This window comes from Aulonocara sp. 'chitande type north' Nkhata Bay, linkage group LG11 (genome assembly GCF_057382095.1).
Source record: "Aulonocara sp. 'chitande type north' Nkhata Bay isolate Kocher_YH1m ecotype deep benthic linkage group LG11, A_spYH_male_GT1.1, whole genome shotgun sequence".
Taxonomy (NCBI): domain Eukaryota; kingdom Metazoa; phylum Chordata; class Actinopteri; order Cichliformes; family Cichlidae; genus Aulonocara; species Aulonocara sp. 'chitande type north' Nkhata Bay.
In genome coordinates, this window is record NC_141354.1 from 27,034,914 (window position 1) to 27,047,406 (window position 12,493).

Below are 12,493 nucleotides of genomic sequence, written 5' to 3' on the forward strand. Positions count from 1 at the left end.
GTTTCAGAAGCAGTTCATGCATACGTTCATGCCTAAGCTGCTTTAATTCCTGTTGACCACAAGAGGGCAGACGAGCTCCTGACATGTAGCTATCAATGAGCTAAACAGTTAACATTTAAGCAAAGTACAGCACTTACATCTCCAGCTGGCAACCAGCCATGTTGATGAGTGTAGGTAAAATACACATTCTGCTCTTGGCTGTTTAGTATGAAAAACACTGTTTATGTCACCTGAAGCAGTGAGACTTCTTTACTTTCTTTAAAGTTCACTTAAAACCCCTTCAACATAACACATACGGTGTTTTGTTTTTAACTGATATAAAGAAATTAAATATAAAGGAAGTTCGAGTGTCTAATGTAAAGCATCTTGAGTTGCAGTTGCAGGATTTCCCCGGGAGGTGGCGATGCTTCCTCTGCATGCATGCAGGCAGTGCACGCTGCACACAAGTATACTCACTATGATGGAAAAACAGACTTTAGCAGGCAGGTAGGAAGTCAAAAACACCCGTTTATACATCTGTTTAGTTTAGTAGATTTCTAAAGATTTTCTTTAGCAATATAATTCAGTCAGTGTTGAATGAAGCCATAATTCGGCATGTTCAATAGTCAACAAATCTTTTCTGCTGTTTTCACTGACCAGACCTACAGCTCGGCTCTAGCTGCATCTGAAACAGGCACACAATCAAACAGATACAATCAAAGTCAAACCCGGCTCTGTGTGTGTGTGTGTGTGTGTGTGTGTGTGTGTGTGTGTGTGTGTGTGTGTGTGTGTGTGTTGCACCACCGTATCTGTCCTCTTCCTAGTTAAAAAAAAGAATAAATCTTTTGTTTTATTCTTGCATATGTGTCACACTTACTAATTTTAAATACTAAAGATAAACCGAATCAAAGCAAGTTTTCCATCCAGTTTTTAAACGATGATGTTATTTATTAAGGCGAAAAAAGGCAAAGGGCAGTTCTTTGGATGCTGGGTTATTTTGTCACCTCCTGGATGAGTCGTTGATGCCCTCTCAGAGTCATTTTGGTAATGTACAACCCCATCCCGCCCAAATATATGAAATCATCATTCAAAAACTGTATTTTAAATTTACTCAGGTTAGCCTTGTCTAATATGACAAAACAAAACAGAAACAATGAACAAACTAATCAGGAAGGGCAAATACTTTTTCACAGCACTCTACATCTTTACTCTGTAGCGCGCTGCCTCAGAGCATCTCTGCTCAGAACACCAGACATCACCTCTTGCCCTCATCAGAGGAACCTTCAGTTCTTTACTCACAGCAGAGGAGCATGCTCTGTGCTGTTCTGGGTCACATGGCTGAGGTCGAGGGAAAACACTGGAGCGTTTGTGGTCTTGTGTCCTTGGACCTGAGCCTTAAAGCTGTTTGTGTTTGCTCACTTCCTCGGAGCCTAATTCACACACGCTAAGGAGATTGACAGACTCGTACTGACCTATTAAACAATAAAGATGAGTCACACACAGCGCTCCCATTTAAATTCATGCCGTCACACAGAGCTTCATTAAAACACATCGTCAGGACAGGCGGGCGAGCTGTTCATTGTTCTGGGCTTGTAATCACATATTCAGGGATAAAACTGTACTTTCAGGGCAATTAAATTCTTTCACAAACATAACACTTGAGACACAAACTTTTCCACAAGGAAACTGATGCCATGAAGCCATTTGAAAGAGACATCATTAAAGTTCAAAATGAGGATAAAGGTAAAATCAAAATGAAGAAGGATTTTAGCATTTTGAGATGATTTAAGGAAGGATTAAAACAAGTTTGGTAAAGTATGATGTCTCTGGATAAAATAATGTGATACAGAATAACTTGAGACTCAATGTCTAAACTTTTTAAATATATATATTAGAGATGGCACGATACCACTTTTTTATGTCCAATACCAATACCGATATCATAAATTTGGATATCGGCCGATACCGATATGAATCCGATATAGTGTTTTTTAATCAATAAAACTGTTTTTTAAATATCTTGCTGCATTTTGTATAAGTTCATACTCAAGTTTAAATAAACAGCAGCACTAAAGCTATTCTGTTGTACCTCTATGTAAAAAATGCACTGCACCCAAAATATTTCATAGTTCAGCAATACTGATCAATCTAATAAACGTAAACCTACTCAATCCTTCCTGTTCTGGTATTTTAAAGAGTACTTAGCAGAAATATTAAGCAACCTAACTAATAGGGTTGCAAACTCCCAGAAAAAAAAAAGGGAACCACCCCCCCCCCCCCCCCCCCCCCCACCTCCACCTCATGATGCTTAATCGACGTAATCAACTTTAATTTGATGCAGTGTGGGGAAAAAAATGCACAGAAATAAATAATTTTTCAAGAATAATTAAATATATTCAACATCTTTCTTCTACAGATTTGCAGACTGCACAGATGGTATCTTCCTAAAGGAAAAAGTACTAGCTTACTAGGGTATATTACACTTAATAGTTACTATATAGTAATGGACTTCTATATATTTTACATAAGATTAAAACTTTGGGTGTAAGATTCAGATAATAATTTAATAAAAGCTAGACATTTTAAATGAGAATAAGAAAGAAAAGTATGCCTTTGTGCCCCCTTTTCCCTGTTCATGCCCTATCGGCCCCCCTGGCTAAACTTTGCTAGATCCGCCCCTGCACAGTTACCAGCCGTCAGCTACGTAGAAAAAGATCCTGGTGTAGAAAGTAATATTAAATAAATTCTAACAACAGCTTATCAAGCTTAAACGTGCTGCTGTTGTTCAGCCGCTGGTTTCCTCTTTCTGGTGCAAAGTGGGCCAAAAATAAAGAAGAGAGACGGACTCGCGACAGAAAAGCCGATCAGCTGATCATTAATCAGTTTCAAGATTGAAGTAGCAGCAGGAGAGGGAGGGAGAGAGAAGAGGCACTTGCTCCATATATCGGTTGTTAAGCTTAACGTGGGAATGCTTTACTAACATTCAGAGATGAACTTGCACACTTGCTTTACTTCTCGCACACTTGCTTTACTTCTCTCTGGGATAACTTCCTCAGAGATGAAATGCTGGTTTGGTAGTGAGGCTACAAATACACACAGCTGCTCTATCACGTGACACACACTGCTCCAACGTGCTACGGTTGTGAGGTGCTTGATATTTAATGGATCGATTGCATTTTTTATTTCTCTCCGATATCTGATCCAGTAATTTACGTCAGTATCGGACCGGTACCAATTAATAATTAATTAATATCGGATCGGTCCATCTCTAATATATATCAACACTTCACCGAGTTCTTTTGATTCCTCAGAGGCATCCAATGGAAGACAAAACACTGCTCAGTAGACCATTTAATACTTTATTTCTCTTTCACATTACTTCTAGAAGGGAGATGCGTCCTGCATGACACTTTGCCATGGATCTGAAAATGGTGGTGTGCCCCTAACAGTTTTATTACAGAAGCTCTCTCATTCTAGTCTAAACAACAGTATCTCAGTAACTTTCCACTAGAGGTGGTCCACTCTTATCTACTTTTTCCCAGGCAAGCGTGAGCGAGAGTCTACAGCTTTCTACTCCCCAAGGACACATGGTCCAATGCCTTTATTTTTCAGTTGAGCATCTTGGCTGTCACCATCTTGATGTTTTTAACCCAGACATGAGGAACGAGAGGGGGGAGTGAGCATGAAACAGAGGAACGCTCCATGCAAACAGACAGTCTACATACTTCAAAAACATCCATCCATCCCTGCTTAGCTGTGCTGACCTCCCTCGCCCCAGTGACCTCCTTCAGCTCATATGGGGAGACATCAGGGTGCTCCCAAGCCAGCAGCTAGACAACCTCTTCTCAATGTGTCTTCCACCTCGCATAGGTATTCCAAAGTGCATCCAGGAGGCATCCTGGTCACATGCTTGAACCTCCTTAACCGCCTTCTGTCAATGTGGAGGCCCACTTCACTCCTAGGCCCTCCTGAAATAATCAAGTTCCTTACTCCATCTCTAAGACTCATAATTGAGTAACAGACTGCATAATGACTGAAATTAGCAAGCTTTTCATAAGGTTGGTGAAACTGCAGTCAGCTGAGACCAAAGAAGTTGAATCAGTGACAAAATGTTTCTCCCAGCGTCAACGCAACATTCAAATGAACAGAAGCATTTGAATGGGGTGTACCTAATAAATATCCAGTGTGTGTATGTAATATAAAGTCTGTAATAACAGGTTTGTTGGGGATTCTAAACTGGATGAACATGTGGGTATGGTTTGTTTTGGTTTAATGCTTCTCCATGAAGCTATCATCAACTATAGATAGATAGATAGATAGATAGATAGATAGATAGATAGATAGATAGATAGATAGATAGATAGATAGATAGATAGATAGATAGATAGATAGATAGATAGATAGATAGATAGATAGATAGATAGATAGATAGATAGATATTGTTATCCCTCCCTAGTATTTTAGATAAAAACTAAGCTCTTATGGTTGTTTTATTTTTGCTTGTGTTTGTGTTTGATACTAAACACAAACTCGACACATGCTTCGGTGTCTGAACCTGTTTGTGTAAGTTTACTGTAGGTGTCTGTCCTGTAATCAGCACTCTGGTTTCATTGTCTGCCTTTGACCTTAAAGCAGCCATCTGTCCTCCTGCCTCTGCCTCTCTGCCTCTTAGTCAGACGAGGAATTAATCAAGCCAATTACTCCCATGCTGAGATCTAGGTGAGCTGCGTGACGTGTGCTGGAGGAGGTGAGGCCAATGTTTGTGTACCGGCGGGTAGAATTTATACACTGGTTGGATTTTTTTTGTTTTGTTTTTTAATTCTTTGTATGATGTGTATGTGAGATCAGTGATTTTCTTTCTTTCTTTTTTACGGTCTCATCATGTGCATCAGTCAGAGGTTAAAGATAAGAAATGCGGAGAAAGAAAGATGCCAAAAAGACTGACAGGAAAAGAGGCGTGTCCTTCCAAGAAAAATACAACAAAGAGGAAGAAGGGGAGGAGAGGAGGAGAGGAAAGGGAGGTAGAGACAATAAAGGAGGGATAGAAAGACTTGAGCACTACTCTGGAGTAAATCCCCTCAATCTGATCAGTGTGTGAGGAAGGAACTAACTAACTCACAGCGTGGACGCACAAGCTTTAAGGTAAGAACGCCTGTGTTCATTTAACTAATGCCATGTATGTGCCATTGGACATATTTGAATTATATATGTTTGCTGTTTATGTGTCAGGCATTTCAGTGCAGTGTGATAGATGCAGCTGCATTTATATTTAATACAAGAGAGATGAAAATGAGTGCTGGCTTTGAATCATCTGGATTAAAAAGATAAAACACTACGATGGGTACACAACTTTAGTTTGTTATTGTTTTCAGTTTCTTATACCTCTGCTTCGCTAAACTTAACCGTCAGAAGCAATATGAATATTTTTGTTTATTAGAGTATTGCACAGTATTGTCTGGGTAATAAGTCAATTGTTGGACCTGCTGGGGAAGGTCTAAGATGCTTTTTCGTGAGCTGTGAGAAAAAAAAAAAGAATAATTTTTCAGAAACAACAGTGATGTCACGCTGTTAAGTGAACCAAACAGATTTCCTTTATTTTTTTGTGCATTTAACTGAATAATTCACAAACAAAGAACCAGAATAATTAAAATTATTGAGGTTTTTGGCAACAATCCGAGTTGTTCAGCATATAATAGTTAATTTAAGCATCAAAATTGACATTAAATTTCTCTGTAACTGGCACTTAATAAATAGTTTGGATAATTATTGCTTAATCTTGCTTTTTAATGGGGATATTTTGTATATTTTGTGGCCAAAGTGTGCACTCTATGTATCAGGTTAAAACCTCTTAACAAATTAAATAAGAGCTCAACGGCAGCGATGTTGATGCTGACATTGATCTTTTAATTCACTGGGATAATTATAATTTAATGTGCTTCTACAAAAAACGTGTGTATAAACTGAGACCGGCTCATTTTGCAGAATGAGCTGTTCTTTAATCACAGGTCAAACAGCAGTTGTCAGTTTTGGAGATTAATCACACGACTTAAATATCCAACTTAACCATATGTTGCTGGTTGGTGCACGACCCCGGTGTGCAAGCTCACTTATCTCGGGTTAAGTTAGCACAACAACTGTTTTCAATTAGGTTAATTGAGGGACCTGTGGGTGGTAATAACCTCTAAACGGCGGCGATTGGGTGTGACACGGTTCTGCGCTTCGACCATCTGTCCCTCCTCTAAGCCATGTAAATCGCAGCAGGAAAAACAGAGGCAGAAGATGTCAGGTGGAAAGGTTATAGGCTGGAAAACACCCACGTTAAAACCATTTAAAAATGAAGATTTAATCACCTCAGACTCCATCAGACACACACTCACTTTGTTTCATTATTGATAAAATACAGCGAACCATCAGCGCACAGTCATTGGAGAGGCTGGTCACTGCGAGCAACAGGTGGTCATAGAGGTTTAGCTGTCACGTCACGTGTGTGCCATTTCAAAATGCCGACCCCGTATAATGAAGGACACGTTAGAGCTACAGAGAGGTCAGCTTCCCTTTATGATACAGATCATGAAGGGGAAAAAATGCAGCCACATAGATTTAGATTAATATTAAAAATGTGCTCCTGCTTCACCGCTGGTCCTCTGTAGCTCCATCCAAATTCATCTAAAAACATCCGTATTAGCACTGGTGGGAGGGGTCAGGCCTCAGCGTGGTCATGCTGCAACTCTGGCTTGAACTAATCCTTGTTTGGACAGGTTCTGGTAGTTTTGGCACATGCCTCTGCCATGAAGGTTGCTGCCCAGACACACTAAAGCTAAGTGGGGGCACAAATGTCAGGCTGAGGTGTTTAACCTTCACATCCTGGTGAGAACTGAAGAACCTTTGTGTAAACTCACTGTCCCTTTGTTTGTTAAAGGAAGCTGACACAAGAAGAACAAAAAGCTAAAAAGAGACACTTTTATCTAAATCTGACAATATCCTAAAACTCAATTACTAATATATAAGGATTCTTCTGGACCTTTTAGCTTCATTTTACATTAAAAGAATCAATGGATTCTATTAAAAGAGCGTTAACTAAAATCCTTTGTTTTGTTTTGCAGGTTTCTTCTATTCTTCAGTGAGGAGAAGAGAGACCACAATCCACAAGAAAACAAACTCACACTCACATGCGACTGAGTTCCTCACAGCTGAGTTGATATTTTGGGGATGGAGATTTGTTGTTTTGCTCCCTGATGCATCCTTCACATCAGCAAAGAAGTCAGCACAACCTTTACTTCAGGTGGCATCACACATTTTGAAGCAAAGCCAAGCTTCTTTGTCTGTACAAACTCTGAATGGAGATGATGAGGAACTCGCCATCTGTGCAGCTGTTCCTTGCTCCCTTTGTCTTTTCTTTACTTTCATTCCTCCTCTGGCCGGCATGTGCCAGCTCAGGGTCTGACTATGACTTTGGAGCCCACCCACGCTTTGTGTGCACCCCTGTTCCCGTGGACGCAGACCCTTCCTGCTTCCCTACATCAGGTCCAAGCGTAGGTGCAGCGGGGCCCAGCGGACCAGGCCATCAAAGTGCACCTCCTGCTGGCTGGTGGGGCGCGAGCGAAGAGGCCAAAGCCACCATCCTCCACCTTAGGGAGAGCCTTGTCCAGCAGAAGGAGATCATCCTGGACCAAAGAGAGACGATTCGGGAGCTCACGGCCAAGCTCACTCTGTGCGAAGGCTTCGGACGGGATGCTTCACCCCACGACTCTTCACACCTGCATCACGCTGGGGCGGCCAGCCATCACTCATATGCTGACAATGGGCACTATAGCAACCAGCAGGGTCACCATGGAAACAGCAACCTCATACCAGACTCGCCACACTACCCCTCGGTGGGAGGGCAACGATTTGACGGAGGGCACAGTGGCAACAACCACGGGAAGGATAAACATGTGACACCAGGGGACGTCGCATCGTCGCCAGAGCAGATGGAGAGGATGCTACAGGCGCTGAAGGAGAGGCTGGACAACCTGCAGGTGAGCATGAGGGAGACAGAACTTTTAAAACTTTTTTAAACTGTTGAAAGGAAGAAAGCCTGTATCTAAGCCGTTTAAGTAGATATAACTCAGCTGATGAGGTAGAGGGAAGCTTGTGACGTTCCCACATGAGATTTTCCTTTGTTTGGACATTGGTTGCATCACTGGAAGCCTTAAAGCGGTACACCCACTAAGTACTTTAGATAAAGGAGCAACTTAATCGCATAAAGCCACTCACACTCAAGAGAGCCACTCTAATGTCCTTCAGTGGGCTCCAAGGACCAGCAACAAGCTCAGGGGTGGACGTCAGCGAGGCAGTGGATTGACCGGGCACATTTAAAGACCTCGAGGATATTTGAGTGTTTTGAAGTCTGTTTGGGTACCTGCCCTTATGTGCTGTGTTTTCCATCTGTTGTGATCACAGACAGGTGTCAGGAGCTGTGGCGCATTTGCGAGGGGGTCTAAGATTGGCAGTAATTATCGTGATCTCTCTTGACAGACTCATGATCAGGGCACGCACCACAACTAAAGCCCAGATTACCTGAGAGGAAGGGAAACAGACACAGAGTAGCACAATGAATGTGAGGGGGACCGATCAGCAGCACAACTGGCTGCTTTGTTTGACATTACACAAATATCTGCAGAAGAAATAAATAAATAGACACCAGTCTTTTAAAAAGATTGAGCGAGACACAAAAAGCAGAGGTGTTACATTGTGCCTTAATAATGCGCTTCACCTGCGTGTTTCCACCTCTCTCTGCAGAAGAGGAACACATCCATCACATACTCCAGCTCTCTGAAGGAGTTGCTGCAGAGGAAGATCGACGCACTAGAGCAGCAACTGCACCATCACACTGACGGCCACGGTGGCCCGGACCACCACGATGATGACAGCAGCCACGGAGACGACAGAGAGCATCACGCCGATGACCACCACGACCGCCATGACGATGGACATCGAAACGGTCACATTGACAGCGATGGCGGCCACACGGAACACCATGATGACGGCCATAATGATGACCATCATGATGCAGACGGGGACCATGATGATGATGACGGTGGTGATCACCACGACAATGAAGCAGACAATCACAGTTACCTTCCACACACGGGATACAGAGCACCAGGGCCGCGGACCGGTTTCCACTCAAATAAGCTGGAAACGATGCTCAATCAGCTGCACCTCTCCGGTACGCTGTTCAGCAAAACTGCTTTTTAAACCACGCTCAGGTCTGATTGTTTGGTCAGCTGGTGAATGTTGTTATGTTTCTTTAAGCAGGTTCCAGCAGGAAGAAATCAAAAAGTCCTGATGCGTTCCAGATCAGCTTCCCTATGAGGACCAACTACATGTACGGGCGGGTGAAGAGGACACTGCTGCAGCAGATCTTCGCTCTGACTTTGTGTCTTTGGATAAAGGCAGGAGTGGGACCCGGACTGGGGACACCTTTTTCTTACTCTGCACCTGGACAGGCCAATGAGCTGGTGCTCATTGAGTGGGGGAACAATCCCATAGAGCTGCTGATCGATGATAAGGTGAGCGAGAAGAACCACGAGCTCCCCTCTGTGTCTGGATCGTTGTCAGTTTAAGAGAACTTCAACTTGAACAATACAATAAACAAGGCCGCTATTAGGATAGTTAAAGTCTATGCCAAAAATCAAAGCAGTTAATCTAAAATATTATGAAATGTAATAAATGAATTCTATTATAAATAATGAAAATCTAAAATTTAAAATAATATACTAATACATACTTAAAAATTAAAATATTTCAAATGTAATATTTAAAAAGACTAATCAAAATGAATTGAAAGCATTCATAACTGAAATATTGTTAGTTTATCAGCATTTGAATCAAAATCTGCCTGATCTGATATCTTTGCTGGGTTTTTTAGTCATTGTCAATCAAACCTAAACAAGTCACCCAAATACATCAGATTAACTTTGGTGATCAAAGTCAAGTTATTTGTAAAAATGTACTTTTATTAACTACTAATGCTTGATTTATACTTCTTTATACATATAAGGTACTCGTGTAGTGTTTTTTTTACTTAATTTGAGTAATTTCTTAATACAAGCCCTATTCAGCCATTGGTACTTTTTTCTAAGCCTAAGCACTTCACCTAACATTCACTCACACTGGGACGGATGCATTGGAGGTAACTTGACATGTAGACTGGGGGATCCGGGGATAATGAAATACCAGAGTTTTACTGAAAAAACAACAAACAAACAAGCTGGACATATTGTACCACACAGAAGTCAACAGTATTTTTCAGTTCAGTGACTCCATTTAGCAAACACGAAGCAGGAACCTGCTAAAGCTGCCTGGTTTGCAAATCTGTCAATCAAAGAACCTATATATACATAGCTCTAAAACTCCAGGAGTTTTATACAATCACCCACTGCACAGCTGGCTCACACACACAATAAAAAGATAGTTTTAGGCTGTGAACATTGTTTTTAGTTCGACTTGCTTTTGAAGACAGCCTCTAGTGGCCACCAGAAGAACTGCAGTTTTTGGCACTTCACTGCTGGCTTCATTTTTCAGGCCTGGATTTTGCTCTTCGGTCTTCAGCAGTGGCTCTGCATGCACTGGGCATTAGAGAAAAACAAACAAAGAAACCAGAGGAGATTGAAAACTTTTTTAACTGAATTTAAAATGTTAATGAAAATTAATAATGGCACATCCAGTCTGCTGAACTCTCCTGTTGACACAACACGCTTATGACCAAACCTAACCACAAGGGGGCAGTGACATGCTCTTTTTTTTTTACCCTGGTGTGGAGGAAGTTAAAAGTAATTGTTACTATCTGTTAACAAAGTGTTTCTGAATTGAAATCATATATCCTTAGAACATGTTTACATTCGTTTTCCACATCCCCTCCACAGGCAGCCACTCTGCCCCTGTCTCTGAGTGATGGGAAGTGGCACCATGTGTGTGTGACTTGGACCACACGGGACGGACAGTGGGAGGCCTACCAGGACGGGGTGAAGCGGGGGTCTGGGGCGAATCTCTCAGCTTGGCACCCCATTAAAGCTGGAGGGGTCTTCATCCTGGGACAGGAGCAGGTAAAGTCAACGCGAGCTTTACTCCAGAGATAGAGGCAAATATTATGTCCAGAGTTAATATCCAAGCCATTTAGGACTCTTCCCAGTATTAAATGCCTGTATGTGTGCTCATGTTGAGGCTCCAATATACTGCAGACTTACCTTCATAAAAACATCTGACCTCATCAGTGACTCTGTTATATTATACACAGGAGATTTCACATAATCTTCTATATGTTAGTGAGAAACATCAGATGTTCATCACGTGTCTCTGATCGATGAAGATGATAATAATCAGGTATTGATCGTTGTCGTGCGTCTCCTCTTCAGGACACTCTCGGAGGGCGCTTTGATGCCACTCAGTCATTTGTGGGCGAGATGTCGGACCTGCACATGTGGTCACACGTCCTGAGCGCCAGCGACATCTACAGCCTGGCCTCATGTGGCAGCCACCTCAGAGGTGACATCATCGCCTGGTCCGACACGGAGGTGGAGCTTCACGGAGGCGTCGCCAGATACCCCTTTGACCCCTGTCACTGAAGGTCGTTACCCTGATGGTCTGAGAACATTTATGAAGAGAAGCTACGGGGACTGAAGGAGGATTAAGATAACCACTCAGAGCCAATGCCTTCCCTTTGAACTCAATCAGTAAATTTTCTATAAATAAATGAACAATGAAAGGAAACATGGTGATAAATCTTTATTCACAGGTAACGTGTAGGGACTCTGTGGCTGTAGGCCATTATTTGTTGTACCCACGAGTTAGTATTTTATTTAAACGGACAAGTGCTGTATGTGACATATTGCCATATTGTTAATAAGACAAAATAAAGTTGGTGTGTGCTAATCTTTGCAGGCCTTACACGGGGTCTGCTGTGGTGACAAATTGTAAGTTGTTAGTTTGAATGAAAGTCATAGAATTTTTTTCCTGCTCTGGATTCTCTTTTTAAAGGTTTCCATGAAACATACAGCTACTTCACCAAAGAAATGTAGACTTCAGGTTAAACTTTGTGTTGATCTTTTCTAATTTTATGAATCTGTGTATCATAGATAGGTCCATGTTGGATTTTGAGAGAAATGCTGAAGATCCTGTGAGACAGGAAGTGTTTTACAGTTAATACATGGACTCTTGCCTCAGTTTTGTACCATAAAAGGGCTTCTTTGAAAATGCTGATTATACCGTTTCACCCAAACTTTTATATCTTCTCATTGCAAATCCCATTCCTCACTGAATTAGTTTGTAACTTTTGATGTCGGCTGCACTGTGAATTTGTGAATCTGGCCTTGATTGTATATTTATCTTTGTACAGTAATTTGTTTTTTTTTAGCAATGTTAGAATTTTCCCATTGTGTTTGTCATTGAAAAAGTGTTTAAATAAAAGTGTGACAGTTTAAGTGTCTCATTTTTCATTTGTTAATGCAGCGACTACAAATGGTACTCAGCA

General features: G+C 41.6%; 1 protein-coding gene across 2 annotated transcripts; it reads left to right on the plus strand.

Annotated features, from left to right (window-relative positions):
- Nucleotides 1-4,720: 4,720 nt before the first annotated feature.
- LOC147319200 (neuronal pentraxin-2) lies at nt 4,721-12,443 on the plus strand. Of its 2 annotated transcripts, none has more exons than XM_086311614.1 (6): nt 4,721-5,121; nt 7,083-7,997; nt 8,761-9,190; nt 9,277-9,533; nt 10,890-11,069; nt 11,379-12,443. In XM_086311614.1, exons 2-6 carry the CDS (start codon nt 7,317-7,319, stop codon nt 11,586-11,588), a joined length of 1,758 nt encoding a protein of 585 aa, XP_086167740.1. In that variant the 5' UTR covers nt 4,721-5,121; nt 7,083-7,316; the 3' UTR covers nt 11,589-12,443. The 2 variants fall into 2 exon arrangements, with proteins under 2 accessions (XP_086167740.1, XP_086167741.1); XM_086311615.1 differs by having other exon boundaries at nt 4,724-5,121; nt 9,280-9,533.
- The last annotated feature ends 50 nt before the right edge of the window (nt 12,444-12,493 follow it).

Coding starts and splice junctions, on each gene's coding strand:
- LOC147319200 (XM_086311614.1), top strand. CDS start 7,317: ATGGAGATGATGAGGAACTCGCCATCTGTGCAGCTGTTCCTTGCTCCC. Junction 9,191..9,276: donor CAATCAGCTGCACCTCTCCG/GTACGCTGTTCA, acceptor TGTTTCTTTAAG/CAGGTTCCAGCAGGAAGAAA. Junction 9,534..10,889: donor AGCTGCTGATCGATGATAAG/GTGAGCGAGAAG, acceptor TCCCCTCCACAG/GCAGCCACTCTGCCCCTGTC.